We start from the raw sequence: 23,190 nt of genomic DNA, 5'->3' as shown, positions 1-23,190 counted from the left end.
CTCCTTTTCTGTAAATCTGCTTTCTAGCAATTTGGCACCTAGCGTGTACTGTTGCATGAGGTTATTCCTTCTCAGAGGAAGACCTCATGTCTGTCTTTGCTTAAGTTCATGAGTTCTGTATTAGCTCATTTCTCCAGCATGTTGCGGTCCCACTGAATACCATTCTTGCCCTAACTTCCCCACATTTAGTAACATCCATGAACTTGCTGAGAATCCCATCATCCAGGTTATTAATAAAGACACTAAATAATACTGGCCCCAGTATCACCCCAAGGGGGCTGGACACTAGTTACTAGGTAGCAGTTGGACTGTATAGCAGTTATTCCACCTTTGAGCCCAACAATCCAACCAATCTTTCATCCACCATATTGTCCATTTATCCAGTCTATATCTCACAGATTTGACTACAATGATATGGCTGGAGACTGTGCCAAAAGCCTGGCTGAAGTCAAGGTATACACATCCACTGCTCTCTCCTAATCCACACAGTCTTCTTATCAGAGTAGGCAATCACATTGGTCAGGTATGATTTGTCCTCCGTGAATCCAAACTGGCCATTCCCAGTCACCTAGTCCTTCATGTGTTTAGAAATGCCTTCCAGGATTTGCTATATTATTTTCCCAGGGACAGAGGTCAGGCTGACTGGCCTGCAGTTCCCTGGATCCTTCCTGAAGACAAATGTGATGTTTGCCTGTTTCCAGTCATCAAAGACCTCCCCTAGCTATCATGATCTTGTGATAGTGACAGAGGGCAACCTTGCAGTGTCATCAGCCAGTTCTGATGCATGCATACCACCCCTGGATGCATATTGTTTGGTATCTTGCAAATGTCCAAGCAGCTTAAGTGCTCCTTAACCCTCTTTTCCCCTTCAGTGGGCAGGGGTTCATTCTCACACACTCTGCTAGGAGGCTTAAGTAACCTGCAAGGCCTAAGGGCAAACTTTATTAGTGAAAACCAAGGTGTCCTGGTTTCGACCAGGATGGAGTTAATTTTCATTGGAGTATTTCATACCATGTGATGTCACGCCCAGGTGGGCAGTCTCACTCTGGGGCTTGATCTCTTGCTCTCTCTCATGCACGCCCATCTGCTCGTTGGTCGGGCGGTATTGTTGTTGTGGGGGCGGTCGCCGCGCTCAGTAAGCCACTGCTGCATTTTACCCGTTTTCTTTTTGAACTTACTATTGTTACTGTTGTTCTCTTGTTATATTTAGTAAATTATTTCTTTTTATTCAACCCACGAATTCTCTTCTTTTGTTCCTCCCTTATCTTACCAGAGGGGGGAGGGGGAGGTGAACAGCCAGCCATGTGGCGCCTGGCTGCCAGTTGAGTTCAAACCTCCACACAAGGCAAAAAAAATATCAGGTACTCTCAGCCTTTTCCATGTCCCCCACCCATTAAGCAGTGGGTCAACGTTTTCTTCAGCCTTATTTTTGCTACGGAAGCACTTAACAGAAGCCCTTCATGCTGCCCTTCAAATCCTTTATTAGTTTGAATTTCAGATGAGTTTTTGGTTTCCTAACTCCATCACCACATGCTTTGGCAAGTTTCTACTGGGTAGCTCACCCCTGCTTCCACCATTTACTTTCTTTTTGAGTCTGAGCTCAGTCAGGAGCTCCTTGTTCAACCATGCTGGCCTTCTGCCATACTCACTCAATTCCCTGCACATCAGCATGGACTGTTCTTGGGATTTTAGAAAGCTGTCCTTGAAGATCAACCAGCTGGGCTCCTTATGCCTGCAGGACAGACTTGATCGCTCCTTCGCTTCCTCTTTGTCAGACTCAACAAACTTAGCTTCTTGAAATTGTCCTCAAAGGTTTTGTTTTCTAGGCCCCTGAACATACACCAGCTCCCTGCTGGATCCTCTCTGGTTTCTCCACATCTCTTGAAGAAGTGAAGGCAGCAGACCCCCCAAACATGACACAGCATACCAGATGTAACACCACTGAGCAAAGGGGGGGAAAATATCTTCTCCTGATCTGCCAGCCGCAGTTTTACTAATGTAGTCCAATATGTGGTTCACTTTATTCCCAACAGGAGAACACTGTTAGTTCATAATTCAGGCTCATGACTACCTCCAGGTCCTTTTCAGCAATGCTAGTGCTCAACCAGTCAGTTCTCTGCCTGTACCAATGTATGGGGTGATGAACTAATTCCTTCTTTTTCAGAAATACAGTCTAAGTGTCCAGATTTTTTGCACATTTTAATTTTTAAAAAATATTTCCAATTAGAGAAAATAAGAAATACAGTCAACAGAAAGCGTAAAGAAGTTCAGGTAATTTCCACTTGACAGCATTAAAAATATAACAATATTAGCCATTGGGAAGTTACTTCAAAGAATTCAAATGTTGCAGAAATAAAAATGTGAAAATTGCAAAGTAACACATTTATGACTGACTTAAATTCTCCCTTCTGTGGCAGAATTCTCATATTAAGTTAGGCAAAACATTTCACACAAGCTTCTTCGTGGACAATCACTGACTACTCGTCTTGGTACTCACTGCAGGATTGCTGATCTGATTTTCAATGTTTTAAATATGCCTGCAGTATAAGTCAATGAGATCCTGACTTTGAACATATAAAAAGATAGATTGTGGTAAGCATGATATGGAACTCAATGCTGGCTACCTCATCTGCAGAAAGTAAGTTCCTTCCTTCCGTTCGTGCTATATTACAGGAAGTATCTGCCCTAAAGATACACAGATCAGCCCTTTGCATCAAGGTCACACTGCAGAACACTTTCTTGAAATTTTAATATGAACAAAATAATGTGGGGTTTTTTTTGTGTGTGTGTGTAGTCCCTTAATTTGTGGAAGCAGCAGAACTATTTCCCCTACATTTTTCTAAAAGGAATTAGCTGGACAGATGCATGTGATGTTAAGATTTCATTCCAAATACTTACAGTTAAACATAGCTGCAATCAACAGAAAACAAAATCTGATGATGAAAGCAGTCAGGCAACTTTAACAAATATGACCAACGAGGTCTATAATACAGATGCCTGTTTTTGCAAGTTTTGGCCTTCCTACAATATTCCACCTCTGGATAGAAGCAGAAGATTGAAACGGAAGAGTGGAAGAAGCAGTGCCGTCCCTCATCTCATTTTGCTGAGATCAAGAGACTCTCAAATTTCAAATTTTTGAATCTGCTATCTTGTGGCTGGAAAGACCTGCACAGTTCTGAGACTTAGGTGACTACTCTTAATGCAAAATAATACTCATAGGCAGGATTGTGCCACTGCATCACATGCCCTTTCTCTGTCAAAAGAGAAGCTGATAGTAAAGTTCCTCTATCACATTATACAACTTGGAAACTAGATATATAATTCAAATACAATTTATGTAGATACTGGGCAGCTGGCAAAGAGGATGTTGAGAGTGAAAATGCATAAAATGAGACTAGGTTTTCTTTGTGGTTTGTTTTGGAGTTTTTCTGGCGTTTTTTGTTTTTTTTTTTTTTTTACCTTGGAACCAGTAAGACCAGGTATGCCAGGAGCACCTGCTAAGCCAGCTTCCCCCTGAAACAAAATGTACATAGCAATCATTTTACAGACCTAACTCATGACTGAGCTCAATTAAGAGAAAAAGACATCTGGACAGTTATTGCTTCTTGTTACTTTTCTGCAGAACAGCTGAACTGATTTCTAGGGTTGTTTATGTCTGTTGACTTGTACTTGGTTAAAACACATTTCACTTTCAAAATATTAGGCAATTAACAATTACAGATTACCTATGCAGCAGATATAGCTGTATTGCTTCAGACAACTGGACAACAAAAAAAAGATTTGAGAGTCTGGATCACATGAAAATCTTTCTTAAGTTTTATTTCAGGACCCAAATCAGAAAAAAATACTTCAGAAGACAGCTGCATACTACCCAAGCACCTAAAATCCCAACAAGGGTGCTACAGCTGCCACTGTCTCCCTAATACCTATTAGGTGCTTGAGTCCACAGGGACCTACACTTAAACCATTGGGTTCTACAGGGAGTTGTACATATGAAGCTGACTACTGTTTTCTAGGCTCTGCTCAAAGGGGAGTTTCAGATCTTTCCCCATCTCTAGGGGAATGCCCAGCCTACTCTGCAGGAGGAAATGCAAATCTTGATCCTGTGCAACCAGGCAGACAAAAATCTTTCTCCTACTTCGTAAGTGTATGTCCTGTATATGTTGTTAAATTACTACCTCCTCTACCCCATGTTTTAGAAGAGAAAAGTAAGTCAGCTGTACAGTTGACAGTCATCCCCTGTCCCCCAAATTACCTTATCCTTGCACTGTCTATGAATATTAAGAATCTTATTTGGGTTTGTAAATTCCATTCAAGAAACCAGATGCTTAAAAGCTCAGCAACTGAGCACAACTACAAAAAAGCACCTTGTTAATCAAAAATGTTTTTAAAAGGTAAGTAATCCAAGCTAAGTAATATGGTAAACTTCATCTTCAATATCTGAATAAGGACTAGTTGAGCAAAAGAAAAAAAATAAATCAATATGTCTGAGTTGAAAGCTAAAGACAATTCAATTCTGCATTTAATATAGGATTTTCCAAGGAAAAGCTATAGTTAAAAACCTAGTAATATCTCACTTAGAATTAAAATACAAAATATTGCAATGGTTTCCTTTTCTGTTCCTTCTTAGCAAAGCATGTTAAACAATTACAGACCTAGTGAGAACCAGGCTCTGCCACACAAAGTTAAGAACCACCCCCCCCTTTACAGATTCATGAAATATGCCACTGTAAAGTACATTAGTTTTGATCTCAATAAATCTAAAGTTACTGATTTAAGTTCTGTTAGAAGAGTTCATCCATGCTCATATGACTTCAAGTGGGAGTTTAGAAGACCTATTAAAGGAATCTAAAATCAAATGCTTTCTCCATTCCATTCATGGGTCTTAATTCCTTGACAGAAGTTTGCCCTGGTAACTTGCACATCATCCAATTCAGTTTTCTAGACAAGCCAGGATTCAGTAACAAAAGAAAGTTTTGAAAAGTTCACTTGTTTGATTCCAAGCCAAGCAGAAGAGAAATGCCTCACAGACGCAAAAAAAAAAAAAAAAAAGAACAGAGACAAAGGAAGAACTCCAATCTCTCGCAACAACAAAAAGAGCCAATAAAAGAACAATTACTCATCAAAATGATACAAGTAATTAAGCACATAAATGCAAAACACTCATGATAAACAACAATTAAAATAGAGCTTAAAATAGCTTGTTAAAATGGCATTTTTCTAACTCCACTCATGGCACAGTTTCCAAAATCTTCCTTCCAGCTCCCCTCTGTAAAAATAGATGCTAGTGTGCTGGGGAAAAATTCTAATTAATCAGTACAAGTTACCAGATAATAATACTTCATCTTCCTGCTATATTAGATCACTGTAAACTAGGAAAAAAAACACATTCACTTTTTTTTTTGTAGAGCCAAGCCATAGATGTTTTGCCTTGCACTGTTTAATCAGTGTTCTACAAATTATTATCCCTTCAACACAACAGTGCAAAAATAAACTCATACATTTGTACTGATTTTTGTTAAATCTAAAATGATTAATGTAATAGAATCATAAAATCACAGAATGGTTTGGGTTGGAAAGGACCTTAAAGATCATCTAGTTCCAACTCCCCTGCCATGGGCAGGGACACCTTCCACTAGACCAGGTTGCTCAAAGCCCCGTCCAACCTGGCCTTGAACACTTCCAGGGAGGGAGCAGCCACAGCTTCTCTGGGCAACCTGTTCCAGTGTCTCACCACCTTCACAGTAAAGAATTTCTTCCTTATATCTTGTCTAAACCTATCCTCCTTCAGTTTAAAACTGTTACCCCTTGTCCCGTCACTACAATCCCTGATAAAGAGTCCTTCCCCATCTTTCCTGCAGGCCCCCTTAAAGTACTGGAAGGCCGCTATAAGGTCTCCCCAGAGCCTCCTCTTCTCCAGGCTGAACAACCCCAACTCTCTCACCCTGTTCTCATAGGAGAGGTGCTCCAGCCCTCTGATCATCTTTGTGGGCCTCCTCTGGACCCATTCAAGCAGGTCCTTGTCCTTATACTGAGACCCCAGAGATGGACACAGTACTGCAGATGAGGTCTCATGAAAGCAGAGTAGAGGGGGAGAATCACCTCCCTCAACCTCTTAATGACACTTCTTTTGATGCAGCCCAGGATATGGATGGCTTTCTGGGCTGCAAGCTCACATTGCTAGGTCGCATTGAGCTTCTCATCAACCAACACCCCCAAGTCTTTCTCTGCAGGGCTGCTCTCAATCTTCTCATTGCCCAGCCTGTATTTGTGCTTGGCATTGCCTTGACCCATGTGCAGGACCTTGCACTTGGCCTTGTTGAACTTCATGAGGTTTGCACAGGCCCACCTCTCAAGCCTGTCCAGGTCCCTCTGGATGGCATCCCTTCCCTCCAGCACGTTGGCTGCACCACACAGCTTGGTGTTGTTGGCAAACTTGCTGAGGGTGCACTTAATCCCACTCTCCATGTTGCTGACAAAGATGTTAAACAGCACCAGTCCCAATACTGACCCTTGAGGAACGGCACTCACCACTGTTCCCTACATAGACATCGAGCCATTGGCCGCAACTCTTTGAGTGTGACCATCCAGCCAATTCGTTATCCACAGAGTGATCCATCCATCAAATCCATGTCTCTCCGATTTAGAGACAAGGATTTCATGCAGGACAGTATCAGATGTTGTGGTTGCTTTAACTATTTTGGAAATGTGCAGTGTATTTATAATCATGGCTCTTAATGTATTTATCATTCATTGAATTTGCAGATTGTAACTGCACTGCAACACCCTATAAAATTAGATTCAGTTTATAGGTAAAGGTGTTTAAGACAGAGTAGGATGCTTTGTATCTGTGTACTTAGCAACTTTCTTAGAATGCATTTACACTGATTTTTATACCTTGACTTCTACATTTAGCTATTTTTTCCCCCCAAAGAAGAGACTTGAACATTAAAAAATAGTAACAAAATAAAAGGAGAGGCTATCTTAACGTAAAAGTATGTGAACTTTATTAAGTGGATTGGTTACTTGTAAAACCATTAATATGGTGCCAAAAATGAATTAGCTGTCACATTATCTAATCACTAAAAAAAAAAAGAGTGGAGAGAAACTTGTGTATCAATCACTTGGAATGCATTTTGCTATTTGGAACATTTTAGGCATTAACATGATTTATAACAGCAAACATGCTGGAACTTTGTGAGATTCTCTTTAAGGCTGGGAAAGAGAAACAATTACTGTAAAATACTTTAAGCATTTTGTAGATATGGTTTTGCAAAATGTAAAGAAAACCCAAAACCACGAAGAGGCAGTCATATGTTTCTCCATCCTCAATATGAAAGATGAACAGTTTTCCTTTTATTTTTAAATTTACTGGGGCACTGCCAGGAGCTTGGTTTACAGAACAGGCTTGGTACTCCGGGGTTACTAGCAAGGAAACTCATCTTAATAGAAGTAAAATCAGCATGGTCAAACACTACTTACTGTTTTGATAATTTATGGATACATGCCTTCCATTAGCCTGAGTATGCCAGACCCTTGGAATAATCTAATAGCCCGGTGTTTTAAAATGAGGACAACTATTTTTAGCATTGCAGAAATGGAGCGGAATGTTCAACAACGTACTGTCTGAAGGCTTGAGCAGCATCCTCCCCCGTGGAGCACGTACCAAGCCAGTCCAGAGCCACCAGCGGGGGCAGAGCTTCACATTTAATGAAATAAAAATCACACACCAATTATATTCCATTACATGACACCTTCCTTAACCTACTGGTATATTTCCTTGTTTCTTTAAACAGGCTCCTGTTAATGGTTAGGATCACCTGATAGAATATTAATTACATAAAAATACATTCAGCTGATATTTACTAAGACTTGCCCCATGAATTTCCTGGATTAGTCACATCAGGAAGTTTCTGCTAAACATTATGACATTTTGGTTTCACTGCATCTACCGATCCTTTTGTTTCTACTTGGTTACTGCTGAACTACCACTACTCAGCACTTGTAAGTACACTTGCTGAATACTTGCTCAGTGTTATCCTTGACGCAAACTTGACCCATGTGAGCAAGTATAAGATCCTCTCTTAAAATAATCTGATGAAGAAGGCCTTGTGACAGGTAAATGGTTTGTTTCCTTTGCTCTGTCCTGCTTCCACAACAGCCCCAGCAGAACCACATTTTGGCCACAAGGGTGAGGGCTGGTCAGAGAACTCTTGTGTCCTAGTGATCACGGCTCCTGTGGCTTTTTTATGTAGCTGCTCAAGAGAAAGGCAAATATGAATAGCCCTATTGTTCTCATTTGCACCTCATAACATAATCTGAGTTCAGGAGACAGCAGTTTTTCCTCATTCCCAGCCCTTCCTGATACCCATCTTTGGGACAAGTCTGACTTGCTTATCTGTTTAGGCAACTAGATGTTAATACACTCCAAATTAAACGACACTTGAAAATTTAGGTTTTGGTGATCTGCATGCAAACCAATGAACCAGCAGCCAGTGGCAGCTTAGAGCTTCAGAGAATATGGCCACAGGGGTCCTTACTCCTGACTACACTCTTTATTTGGCATTGTTTCCTTTTTTGGTATTAGTATATCTTAAAAAGCACGCAACTTGCACAATTTCTATACTCAAATATGCAAAGCACACGTATTTCACAAATAAAATGCATTAAGTCAAAAGTTTGCTTCTATTTTTTGTTCCCACAAATTATTTTCACACAACATGAGAAGTCAGAGAAGTTGTTCTGAAAAAACGGAGATGAAAGGATCACTCAATTTATTTTCATGCAGAAATACAGGCCGGCATATTGCCTTTTTGTTTTTTTTTTTCCTTTTGAAAACTGATAATGAGCTGACTGAAGTCTTTATGATAGAAGTCAAGAAGCGTTTTTTATACTGTTAAAAAAAGTATTAGCAGAAGCAGAGCCTCTGCTGTCAGTAAATGTTCTTTCTGCATTTGGCACATACAAGTGGCGTTCACTGCTATCACAGGTCCTTGAAGAAGTGACAACTGCATTCTTCTTGACCTTCTTCATCAAGAATCATAGAATCATATAATTGTTGAGGTTGGAAAAGACCTTTAAGATCATCCAGTCCAACTGTAAGCCTAACACTGCCAAGTCCACTGCTAAACCATGTCCCTAAGCACCACATCTACAGGTCTTTTAAATACCTCCAGGGATGGTGACTTAACCATTTCCCTGGGCAGCCTGTTCCAATGCTTGACAACCCTTTTGGTGAAGGAATTTTTCCTAACATCCAATTAAACCCCCCCCGATGTAACTTGAGGCCATTTCCTCTTGTTCTATCACTTGTTATTTGGGAGAAGAGACTGACACCCACCTCACTACAGCCTTCTTTCAGGTAGTTGTAGAGAGCGATAAGGTCTCCCCTGAGGTCTCCCTGTCCTTTTCTCCAGCCTAAACAATCCCAGTTCCCTCAGCTGCTCCCCATAAGACCTGTGCTCTAGACCCTTCACCAGCTTTGTTGCTCTTTGGACACGCTCCAGTACCTCAAGGTCTTTCTCATAGCAACGGGCCCAAAACTGAATGCAGTAGTTGAGGTGTGGCCTCACCAGTGCTGAGTACAGGGGGAAAATCACTTCCCTAGTCCTGCTGGCCACACTATTTCTGATATAAGCCGGGATGCTATTGGCCTTCATGGCTACCTGGGCACAGTGCTGGCTTATTCAGCTGGCTTTCAACCAACACACCCAGGTCCTTTTCCGCTAGGCAGCTTTCCAGCCACTCTTCCTCAAGCTGAAGGCACGTTTCCAGTCACCACTCTTGAATGCCACTGATTTCAAAAAGAACAGAACTGGACTGCAAGGAACTAAACAGCAAATAGAGGAGAAAAATCAAGGCAGAATGTATTACCAGCACATAACCAGGACCTTGGGTAGCTTGGGTTTAGTTTCTCAGTTGTGAGAGGAAACTCATTAGTCTCTGTGGAGCCCTCAGGGGCTGTCATGATGGAGTTTTACAAGCAAGGGGAAAGTTCTAGGCAATGTGGAAGAGCAGTGGAACAGGACAGTTTCTCATTTTGTCTCATTGTGTCCTAGAGCCTGAAGAGCCTTTACAAATTTTTCCTCTACTTTTCAGACTGAGTCAAATGACTCAACTAACAGCTTTTTTCATGGCCCACTACCCAGTTACATTCCTGAAGAAGGCTAAGAAGCACACTATACTACATAGAAGTGGATAATGTTAATTTTCAATTTTTTAATATTGCTATTTAAAAATGCAGTGCAGACATGAACTGAACATGGGCTTGAAAACAATCCAGTTCAGTTGACCATACATGGAGCTTAAAGAAAATGCAAATGAAAACCATGAGAACACTTCCTGCAGAGTACCAAGGATCGGCAGAGAGGCTTCTGGCTGCAACAGGTTCTCAAAGATTCATAATATCTTATGGATGAACAGTTTAGAAAATTAATTCTAGCCAGTTGGGTATTTCTATCATCTGAAGCAACACAGTAGAAAAAATTTTGAAGTGATCTTATACTCATGGACAACTGATAGATTTTTGTAACTATGTTACAACAGAAAAATTGCCCAACTTACACACCATCTATTGATTTATTGTTAACCCAGCCATAACACGGCATTAAAGCAAATTAAATCCTATTAAAGTTTCAACAGAACTGGAAATTAATCTAATTGGCCTTGCTAATATAGTATTTGGAATGCAATAATGTTAAATATAAGTTAGAAAGCACTATCCAATATTAATGAATTGCCGAAGCCTTTTCAAAATATGACTATTAAATTCACCATAATAATTGGAGCCCCAAGTTTATACTAGGAAGGTAAACAGCATTGGTCAACTTCTTAGATGTCAGAGGCTGTTCTTTACTGCAGGAATTATTATTATTATTATTGTTGTTATCACCATCATCCATTTCCATAACCTGAAGATTCAGGAGGCAGATTCTCAACTGGTACAAATGTCAGTTTACACTAACAAAGATCTGTCCCACAGACCATTAGACACTATTAAGTCTAATGTCTAACCACACAGATATGAAATGCAAAAAAGCAGTAGCAAAACTAAGGATTTAAGGTGAATCAAAAAATTAATAGACTGCATATAGACTGGAATTTCTAATCTAACTCAGATGAGTACTTTTTCTGAAATACCATATTATTGGTGTGCTTTTGTAACTGCAAACCTTCCATCAACTGATAAATAAAGCAGTTCAAGGTACAGTTTCCATGTCTCCATTTACACTCAGAAGCTTAAAGACTTTACCAATAAATATACCTCCTCACTTCAAAAACAATGCCTTTTGACATCTGATGTATTTTGGGGATGGGTTAGTATTTGGATGAAGAGGATATACTAACCACCTACCTAGGACTCCAGCAGACAGTTCCCCACCTGTGAATCTCAGATCACCTGATCTACTGTCAGCACAGGAGCACTAGGAACTGCTCCCTAAAGGTAAAGCTCCAGGTGTACCCCATTACTATCAATTCTGAGCAGTTTTGTGTTAAACAGTGATATCTTGGCCTAGTAGGGTTGTAACTCTTACTTTCAAGCCATTTTCTTAACCTTTTTGAGGCTTATTAGCCTACTCCATATTCTGCATCTAGGACGCCTGACAGGAAGAAGTTAGTCAACTATCTGAGAGACACAGTATCTCTGCATGAGTTTTTAATCATCCTCTCACTAAAACCCAATGTTTATTTAGAAAATCAACACTACTCTGACAGCCATTTTTCTGGCTGCATTCCTTTCTCATTCTTCCGAGGTTCAACAGAAGTATTGCCAGTATACTACATTCTACAGAGTGGTATTTCTTCTGGCTATTTCACAACACTGTCATTATAACCCTGTCACTGTCACTGCAAAAAGCCACACATTTTTGTGAACAGTTCCTTAAGTCTCACCTCATTCCACATCATGGATTTGATATGAGAAAATAAAAATGCTCAGACTAAAGTATGAACAAATGGGGCAGGGGGTGGGGAAGACAAACTGGCCATAGTCACTGTTACATTACACATCTTATTGGCTAAGACTCTGAGAGTTCACATTAATCAAAGATGATTTGTAAGAGCATCCTGATACTCTACTATTTCCACTTCTGGCTTTGCCTGTAGAGTTGCCATCACAGCACTGACTAACAAATGCCACAAAGATCATAATTTCTTCCACTCATAGTTATTAAAACAAAACAAAACCCCTGAACTGTAATTAAATAAACAGGCCATCATCGAGACAATCTCTCTCCAATTATGCCGCGTGCTCTTATGTAGAGTACAACAAAATCAGTAAGGAATAACATTGTACACTATATATTCTCATCTGTTAAGTGGTTTCCCACCTTCACTCCTCCCTTGCAGCACTGGGTGCATCTCTAGCCATACTATATGCTCCTCTGGGCAGGGAATTTCTTTTACTCCAGGCTTGTGCTACACAATACAAGAAAGTCCCAAGACCTTCTCACACTATGGGAAGACACATGGACACATAGCGTAACAGCTATACCCCAGAAGTCTGGCATTTTCCTTCCATGCATACTCTTTAAGGGAATTTTCAGACTAAGATGTGGACAACTAAATAAACAGTTCTTGAGATCTTACTGTCAGTAGCTATAAATAAAATGTTGTGCATTTTCCACATGTAAAGGGAACAGGTTACAACTATTAAATTAACTATGGATCAATTTATCCTATTTAGTGTCTTTCTTAATACAAACTAAAATAATTTTATCTTCATTTGTAAGGGAAAATCAGAACTGCCATTCACAACAAAAAGGAAGTATAGTGAAAGGGGTGTTAATTCTGACGAAAAAGCATTAGCTGACTAACTTCTCAGTATCTTTAAAAAAAAAAAAAAAAATCTGGCTTGTGCGAGGTACTTGTTAAATACAAATCAAACACCTGTCAACCAGCTGGGCTGCGTGTGTCACTGCTGAGCCATCTGCAGAAACACACCCCATGCCAGTTGCTTTACTTAGCGTGGCCTGGGAACAAGAATCCATTAGACAGAAAGTCAACAGTGGAATTAGCAGCACTTTTTCTTTTAGTGCCCTTCCACTTACTTGTTTGACTTCTTGTGTTTCTATTTTTGGGAGCCTCATGCCAGAGCAACAGTGCTGACTGCTGATTAGACAAGACTTGGCCCAGCCTCAGCGTGTCACAATGATTTAATCGATTCAGACTTGAAGCATGCAGTATGAATCTCAGGTGTTGATAAATACTGGCTAGCAGTGGGATTTAAAAAAAAAAACAACCCAACAAACAACATTCTGTTTTGCAATACCTATGAATGATTTTACTATACGAACAAAAAAGCAGTTTTTTTGTCCAACAATTTGGCATCTATGAATTTAATAAGGCAATTTACATGAAATTTGGAATATAAAACCTACATTATAATTTTTAAGCTTTTCTTGGGAAGAAGTATATTCACTGACATTAAAAATGCACATCTGAGCTGGTTTTATTTAAATAGTTATATGACTAACACAGCTCATCCACCAAAACAAGGACAAAGGAGAGTTAATAGTTAATAGGTCACAAGTAACAGCAGCCAACAGTATTATCTATAACCTCTGCACAATTTGTACTATGTATAAATTTTCTACTGCATGAAGCTAACATTTTTTAAAAAAAATCTCATGCACTACTTGTAATAGGAGTTGTTAGCCAGGGAGAAAATATTGTTATATATAAATTAATTACAGTAACATAAGTTATCCATAACTATCCTAATATAAATCGATGATTCATCAGATCCAAAATCTAGTATTTGGTGAAGTCCAGTACCTAACTCCTCAAAAGAAGACAAAAAAATCCTAAGCAAAACATGTCAGACAAGCTGTACTATGCTGCAGTACAGCGAGAAAGTTCCTTTCTCTCCAATTAGTCCATCATCTGCAACACACTGCTGCCAACTTTTACAACACTGTCTTGCAATAACAGGTATTTTTCTTAAAGCCCTACTTTCTGATGAGATGTGAAAAGCTCAGAATATTAGTTTCAAAACCTACAGTCTGTAGCCCTCACAACTGAAGGAGGGGAAAAAAAAATAAACCTATTGCCACAGAAACCGCACAGAAAGAACTCAATAAATGTAATTTACGAACAATTGAAGAAGAATCCTCAAGCCTCCTCCCGTCCTCTCAAAGTCCGTGAGGTCCTGACTGAGGCTTTTCAAACATAGTTAAGAATCCCAGAACCAGGCAGGCTCACAGCTAGAGTATTCATGAATCCCTGATTAAGGAACAAAGAGCTGCATTTAATGACTGCATTATTTAGTAACCGCATTATTTTTTACTTCCACGTTACATAACAAGCTAACAAAAGCCTGTCCTGCATGGCAGCGTGCCACCCTCAGTTTTGCTCCCAGCAGCCCAGACCCCTATTAAATGGATGGTGACCTCTGGTTTCTTTGGCCACACCTCGCATCACAATAGCGGCCACTGCACACGGGCCCTGTGACTGGCCACATTCTGCTGGTTATTAGTTTCACTGCAAATTCCAGAGAGTATACCCTTCCATTCCCACTCTTATCTCAACAGTGTCACTTGCCTGAAGGAACCCAGGGCTTTGATGCTGAGCAATACAAGCATAGCATCTGGCTCCCAAAACACATTTGTACTTTTGTTCTACTGGGACGGACTAATCTGATTTTGAGGGAAACCACAAGGGGACAGAAGACAATGCCACAACTTTCCTCAAATGGGTTAGCTGACAGACTGAAGCTTTTTTTTTTTTTTCTTTCTCAAAAAGCAGCAATTCTTTAATTAAAAATGAAGTCTCTTCTCACCAACGGTACAGAACCTACAGCAGTCACTAGCACCATTCCCTCCAGAATGGGAATAACACTCAAGCCGTGTCACTGCACGCAAGGTAATTTGATTCCAGGGAGCTTTCTATCGAGAACCAAACTGACTGCTGCCGTTTAGCTTTAGGAACTGAAAAACCAGGGAGCTCAACAGTTCCTGGAGTTGTGAACTGCAAAAATCACCTAATAAGGCAAAAATAAGTCAGCACAGCAGACAGCTCTCTGGAATCAAATTTATGATCAAAGGCTATTCAAAACACGTCCTTGTAATGCTAAGGAGAGAGCAAGAGCAAGCAAGCAAGAACTATACATGCTGAAGCAATGAAACAAGTTTTGGAAAACGTAATGGTCTAAAGTGTATTTGCCCAGTAAGATTTTTAGAAAGCATATTTATGCATAGGAAAGCTATTGAGAGCTATTGTTTTCATATTCAGCCATCTCTTAAAAATCAGATGTGTGTTAATTATACACAAAGATATCACTGAAAACACAAAAAGAATAGAAAACTCGTATCAAATTTGTTGCTGTAATAGATGGTGTCCAACTGTCTGATTTCCAGTGGCCAGCGATTCTCAAACTCAAGGCTTTAAATTTTGTGGAAATGAAGTTTCCAATTGGAAAACCACTGTCTTTCTTTTTTGAGACTAATCTATTTACTTGTTTACCCATAAAAACCTAGTTTTTAAAAATTTGCACCATATTTCCTATTAAAATGTTGTTTTGGCTTTACATTCTTACAGCTCACAATTCTCCTACTCTGAAAAGCTTTCTGATGTCAAATACTTCTTCCTGTATTAGTAATTACAGTCTTTTTATCTCTGTTGGAGACTTTAGAGTAAAGCAGTACAAGGATATTTCAAAAGCTGCATAACTTGCAAAACTTATGTCCATACCTGATCTAAAAATATTGAAATATAACTGATTAGCAATGACAGGAGCTCAGAAATTGGACAGCACTCCATGAAAGACAAGGCAAGCTGAGTAACATGGCTTTAAGCAGTATCTATCCAGTGCTCCACATGCATTTTTGGAAGCTTTCTCAGAGATGCTGATGAGCTACTTCGGAAATATCCTGACCCCTGTACAGCACATGAAATGTGGAAGGCACTGTGTCCAGAGATCTTTTGAGACAGCTGCAAGGAAAAGACTGCATTACTGTAAGCTCAACATTAATGTCTCCTCAGATTTGTGTATTTGCATGAATGATTGATGCTCCAGGAGCATATGCTGAACTGGCATAATAGGCCATATATCCATGGCTCTTCTGCGAAGCCAAATATGCCTTGGAAAATTCTAGATGGAGTTGACATGGTCTAGCCGGAGCAATGGGGAAAGCAGGTCAATGGTCTCAAGAATCTTCACAATGACACAATTTGATTTGGATGCACATTTAACAAGTTTCCGGTTGTGGATTTTATGACATAGCTGGCTCTGAAGATCTGACCCTGGAGTAACTCAGTATGGAGATGGGTATTAAAAGCATCGCTGAAAGTAATTTGAAGTCACAAGCTATACTAGCATGTCATTTATAATTTTTTTCCAAAATTTTAAATGAGTGTATATATATTTAAATCATGTTGGAAAACAAAGCACTGGACTGGACATTTCTAAGCCATCTTTTACATTGAGCTTCTGAATTCAATTTCTTCTTTAAAAAAAAATAAATCTTACAATGCAGCAGTTTTCAAACTCATTTTCTTAGGCACCACTAAGGGAAGGGGGAGCTCTTCCCACCAGGCAATGCAAAGTAGGCTGTTCAGGAAGTGTTAACATGCCATTTTGATGCAGCATCTGCACCACAAATGGTATCTGTATCATGTTTTGGGATGACTTTTAATAATCATTTCCTTACCCATACCAAATATAAAGAGAACCTTATTGCAAAAGGGTAGAGCAAATTTAACAAGAATAAAATCATGTGTGTTAGGTTTCAGAGTCAGTTAAAACTGAAGACAGCACACTGATAATGGACTTGAGAAAACTGAAGTTACAGATAACCATCTCATACAGTTAAATGAGAAAAACACCACCACCAACAGCATTATATATTCTAGTCCTGTTATCTTCTAGCTCAAAAAATATGTGAGTTCATGTATACTTTGTTGGGCCATCATCACAAATATATGCAAGTGAACAAAAGAAGGAACAATCCTTTTACAAGTACCTACTGCACAGTTTCAAGTAAACCCAATCTCATTTTCATGACTCTTGAGGTACAATTGGTAGAGCTCTTGAAATGTCTTGAAATGTTCTCAGTCTTTTTCTCTAGTCTGAATATAAATCTAAGTTGATAAACATTGTTTCTATTCACATAAGCATTTCTTTCTCCTTTCAGTCTAAATTGTTTATTTTATTAATACACTGCGGGAGCACCCATACAGTGCAGTAGCAAATGCACAGCATATTAGATATTTCACTGCTTCTGCAAAACCAGCTATTTTAAAAAGCTTACTCAATATATTTAATATTTTAGGATGTCTTTCATAATCTAAATTGAAAAAAATTAGTGTGAAAAACTACAACAGTAAAGCTAAGCCATTTGAAAGTTCAATATTGAAAGTGAACGGTGTCACAAGTATTTCACAAAATGTAGTTTAAGAAACAGATGCATCATCTCCATCACTATGAATTGTGTATCATGAACCATAAGAAGACAATTACTGTGGAGGTTTGGATAAAGGGGAACAGACAAAACAAGTTCAGTTTGGTAAGTATTCTGAATTTTCTGTATTACATTTCTGGCTACATCAGTTTGATTTTTCAGAATGCAGTGGCCGAGAAAGAAGAAAAACTAGTTTCACAATAGAAAAAAATAGACAAATATGGAATGGCCAAGAAAGAACCAACTTGCCTTTAGCAGCTTGAGTCCTTTGAGTCTTGCTGCCAACAGGACTTTCTCAGAGGTTTAAGAGCTTTTTGGCTAGCAGGACCCATAACACACATAAGCTGTAGCTCCCCAAGAGGCTTAGTACTTTCCATCAAAGTACATGCCATGGTGGCAACCTATCTCTCAGAACCACAAATTCTCCCACTTAACTTTTCAAGTACATAGAGATCATCCACCCCCTAAAATATGATACACCAAAACAATTAAGAGGTTCATCTTGACTGCCAAGGCATTAGAAACCAGCACAAAAAACTCCAACCCAAACAGGACTATATCACCTAGCATCCAGGACAAACAAATTTTTTATTTGGAGCTTCAGTGTCATGGCATTATAGACTCAGAAGCAAACAGAAGGAAAGGACTTGAGTTACTCAGCTGAGTGACACAAGAAGTGCAGGAAACACAAATCTCAACTATACAGAGGCATATCAAACCCATCTTGTTTGAGTTTACAAAAAGCTCAGGAAAGGAAAGGGACAGAATGAACTCACTGTAAATGAGAACAAAAAGATCTGGAGGCTTGCTTTTTTTTTTTCCATTTCCTCAGAAAAGGTCTCACAACACATTTTTAAGGCTGGAATACTTGATCTTCTAGTCATGGCTCAAAGTGTACACCTCCTTAAGTTGTCAGACTGTTAGAAGGCCTAGAAGTATACTACAAAAGGAGGATCCAACACACCATATGCTTTGTGCAAAGTCTAATTGTTTCCTGGCCTGGAAGAGTGGAGAGACTAACCCCGTTCTCTCCCAATACAAAATGCATTGCAGTGAATTTGACCATCCTTATCTGTATCAATCCCCCAGTAGGTGCTATGAAAAGGACCTGCACACATGCAACCTATGGAAGTAATAAGACACTATGACTTCAGTAAAGGAGAAGCCTGTGGGTCTCACCAACAGAAGAGTCCTTTCACCATTTCAGTACAACAGGAACACTAGGAAAATAATAGAACTTTTTTAATAGAAATGCTTTCCAGCAGTGTATCACCAGTGGTGTGACCCTGCACACAGCAATGGCATGTGAAGACCATTCTTAACAGCAGAGCAACCAGTTCTTATTGTCATAATGAGGTTAGTGTAACTAGATCAGGGTTGCTTAACTTGTGGAGCTTGATCTGCAGCAGATAGGCAACTGTCATCCTACACCTTAGAGCACTCCCGTCACCTCAAAGCTCCACTTCAGGGATAGATTTAATTTCTCAGGCCATACAGCCAGCACTCTGGCTGCAATCCAATTACACTAAATGGCTTGAGAAGTGTATCTAGGGACAATTTCACTTGCTAATTGCCAAAAAGTAGTCTAACACAAGTGCTTCCCTCGACATGTTTCTTCTGTCCTCAGACTTTGCTGAACACCTCCAGAAGGCAAAAGCATAAGGTCTCACACACATAGTGATTCTGATTTACCACAACATTCCAGTTCTTCTCCTATCATGATTTGACAGATACCTTGAAGAACTGTCACCAAAAGGCTGAGCTACAAATCAGTCCTGATTGCAGGAAGGGGATCATGGCGATGTATTCCATATCTTCTGGTAGTCTACAAATGACACAAGTTTCCTTCCAAGGGAGGAGTACTACCCTCTTATTTTTGAGAACTACAAACTAACACCACAAAACTTTCTCCTCTGATAATCTCAAGAATTTCTTCTGTTGCCCTAAGTAGGATCCACTATTTAAAAAGTATCTCTTCAGATGGTTCCCTGAAAAGGATAGGTATGAAGGAACTAGGTAGTTTGACATCAAATAGAGTCATGTATGTGATGGTGTCCACAGTCTACTGTGTTGTGATTTCTGGGGCCTGAGATAGGGCTCCACAGGGACCGCATTTGATTCTTGACTCTCTAGATTAGTCATCAGCACTGTTACACTGACTGCTTTTGCCCTGAAGGCAGATGAGACAACCGGCACATTGTGGTGTGTTGCCAATCAGTGGAAACCTCATTTTTTCTTTTTGCAGCTTACCAGAACTGCAGTAGAAAAATCAGCAAAACTACAGAACTATGGCCTGAACACTCATCTATTTTCTTTTGGGTGTTAAGTCTATTCTTATGTCACCCTAGAGTCATCAAGACTTAATTAGCCCACAGCAGATCAAACTTCTCAAATGGCAAGAACTTCCTAGAAGTCTACACCACTTAGATGTGCACCTATTAGCCAGTACAACTGTTACAAAATCACTGCAGCATTTAGTGAATGGGAAATGATGCTGTCGGTGATAATACATCTTATGAATGACAAGAAGGCCAAGTGTCACATTTGAAGACAGACTGAAGATATGTGAGGTACACAATCTATTTTTACACTTTAGATCCCTGAAAGTCAAGGCCACATATGAAGCCTTACAGACTTCTCACCACTTACACAGATTTGAAAATTAAGCATACGACCATGGAGCATTTTCTCCTGGTAAGATTCTCTCAGGTAATAAAGTGTATTGGATAGGATTATTCTAACTTTACTTTTTCACTACAATGTCAGGTATGTTTGAGATAATCAAATGTACAGAAACAGGCCTTCTAATAGCCAAGTTTATCCTATTCTAAGGTAAATTTCTAAAATAGGTCAGATTGATATTGTTGCTTACTCGTAGCAATATGAGTAGGATATGCCATGTATTTGTTCTGTGAAGCTTTCCCCAGGGAAATAAGTATGAACAGTGGAGACTGCAGTGGATAGTGCTTGGGTGTATCAGAAAGAGCCCCTCTGCTCTCTGAAGCCTCAAACTGCATTTACATAAGAAATAATTGTATAATTTCTTTTTTCTTTTTCCTGTTTCTAACCAGTGACTCAGGGAGCACATCTGCACAAAGCCCAGAAAGATACAATGCAGAAAAACATAAAAATAGCCATACCAGTCAATCAAATATAACATCTCTAACAAAAGATAACGTGTATTGAAAGGTTTAAAAGGATAAACAAACAGCAATAGCTCCTGAGAATGCTCTCCCAGCATTGGACAATCTGCACCTCAACTTCCCGAAACGTAGGAGACACCTTTGTCTATAACAGTGTTTAGAGTATTTTTATTCTTTTACTTCGTTCAGTTGCCTTTGAATCTGTGTACATTTTTAGCATTCAGAACATCCCAGAAAAAGAAGCACAAAAATAACAGACGCGCACAAATTTACATAGCTCTTGCTGCATCAACTGAGAGACAGATCATGTTAACACCATTCACAACATGAGGAAAATAAAGTGATTCTACGTCCAGAGAGGAGCTAATAATTCCACATAACACTGTGCCACTCTGCATAGCCATGACAACTCTGGGTAGCAGAAGCTGGGGGGCTGGATCTCAGTTTCTTCATCTAGCTGCGCATGTACAAAATATTTTGTTTGCCCATTTTATTTTTGTTTTAAACAGCTTTTGGTTTTGCCAGTTTCAGATTCCACGGTACTTCATTTTTAATTTGCAACAACAGTATGGCTTTTATGTAGTCTGAATTAAAGGAGTTATAATGTTCAGGAGAAGTACAGTGTCTTGATATTAAATATGATCTGACTGTTGAGCCTTACGTAAACTAGCAGGAGCTTTGGGATTTGGCCTGACAGTGAATCTGCAAGGCGCTAAGCAAAAAAAACCCAAACAGTATTAACCATGGAAACTGTAATAACAACTTGTCCTGGAAAGCAATGTAGCCTGGTAATTTTAAAGAAAGATAACATCAGAGAAGGAGCTACGGAAAGAGCCAAGGGAAAACACAGCTTCATTCTAGATCAATCTCATTCAATCTACAATGTTTTACAATAACTCCTTCCATTAATTCACATCTGGGAGCACAATAAAGTAAAAACTGTCTGGCTGGATCAAATCAAAGGTTTCTCAAGTCAAGTATATGACTACAATTGTGGCAACAACAGATGTCTACAGAAAAGTACCACAGGGCAACCATAAAGACTTCTCCAGTGAGTTTCCCAGGCTTCAGTGTCTTGGAGCTCAAGAACTTTCAGACAAGCAGCACTGCCTGTCTGACATACTCCATGGATTTTTATTCCACTTTCTAATAACTTTTCAGACTGTTTAAATCATGTGGCAGAGTGTTCAAACTGTAATAATGTAATAGGAAAAACGAGCCCCTTCTATCCTTTTGGAACTTGCTTTCAGAAAGGTTTGATGTTCTAGTTCACACACCGAAAAGGCGAGTAAAATAAATAAATCCCTATTAATCTTTTCTGTTCCATTCATGATTGCATAAAGCACAGAACAGGACATATTTCATCTCAGTTGTGCCTTTTTCAAATTGAAGTCCACATTGTCACACCTGAATTGGAAGATGCCCAATGCTCTTGATCACTATCGACACCTCCTCTGAACCTTTTCCAGTAATATTAGATACACTTTGAGATGTGGGAAGCAGAACTGTATACATCATTCAAGATGCAGCAAAATACGGTTTCATTAATAATAGTGACATTAAAATGCTTTTGCTTTGTTCACTATTCTCTTCCTAATAATTCCTAAATTCCGTTTTTTTATCTGACTAGTACCTAGCAGTGAATGTATATTTTCACTGATCTGTAATTCCAAGATCACTTTCCTGAACAGTAATAGCTAGTCTGGAGTCCGACATGAAATATGTAACATTCGCTTTGTTTTCCCTCTTCCTCTGCATCACTTTACTATTACCTTCTCTGAGTTTTACATACCACTTTATGATTCAGTCCCTCAATATTGCAAAGTCCTTTGAACTTAGCAGCAGCAGCAAATATCATTATTTTAACTCACTTCTTTGGTAATATTATATATTTACCTCCCATTTTTTAAAAAACCACAATTTGAGACAGAAACGGTAAGTAAAAAGACAGTTTCATAATTCCGTATCTTGTTAATTACAGATTTTAAATCTGACAGTTGAAGTGAAACTCTGCTTCTTTCAGTACTTCAAAATCTGGATAATTACAAAATAAACTAAACCTTCTGACATTACTAAAATGTTGCATACATATGAAAACAGCATGTCAACCAATAAAGTGCAATATTGAAATTCTGAGCCTCTCACTGAAACAGCTGCCTTTAAAAGGCATACTTGTTTATGGCACTAAAAGAACAGACACTTGAAGTACATGATGAAAAGGAACCTAAATTGACAGAATTGAGGGTTGAGAACTTAAATCGTGATGCTAAAGATATCACTGAAAAAAAGAAAAAATCAGTGAAGTGCACTAACACATGTATCTGGAGAGTTTCATTCATTTATGTATTAACTGGCTTCCATGTATATGCGGAAAATCCACTACGATTTCAACTGTTACTATGGAACAGGGGAAAAAAAAAAAAAAAAAAAAAATCACGAAAGGCCAAATGAGTAGAAACTCCAGTAACACACTGTTTCCTCAGTGTTATGAGGGCTGTCCTCTATACTGAAGATGCTGGATATTAGACTAGTAGACTTCCTCTAATACAGGTAACCTCTGAACTCGTAATACATGTACATTTGCCTTAATTTGCACACTGACATCCTGAAATTAAGTGAAAATTACCATTTTGAATATGCAGGTAGGC

General features: G+C 39.2%; 1 protein-coding gene across 1 annotated transcript in view; it reads right to left on the bottom strand.

Moving 5' to 3' along the window:
* The window catches only part of COL19A1 (collagen type XIX alpha 1 chain), a 226,223-nt gene that overhangs the window by 151,642 nt on the left and 51,391 nt on the right, over positions 1–23,190 (bottom strand). The window contains exon 13 of the mRNA XM_074861812.1: positions 3,460–3,513. Coding sequence (XP_074717913.1) covers positions 3,460–3,513 — 54 coding nt within the window. The remainder of the gene's footprint in view (positions 1–3,459; positions 3,514–23,190) is intronic.

The sequence above is a fragment of the Strix uralensis genome, chromosome 3 (genome assembly GCF_047716275.1).
Source record: "Strix uralensis isolate ZFMK-TIS-50842 chromosome 3, bStrUra1, whole genome shotgun sequence".
NCBI lineage: Eukaryota > Metazoa > Chordata > Aves > Strigiformes > Strigidae > Strix > Strix uralensis.
Note: the sequence above shows the minus strand (reverse complement) of the source record. Positions and strands in the feature narration are given on the sequence as shown.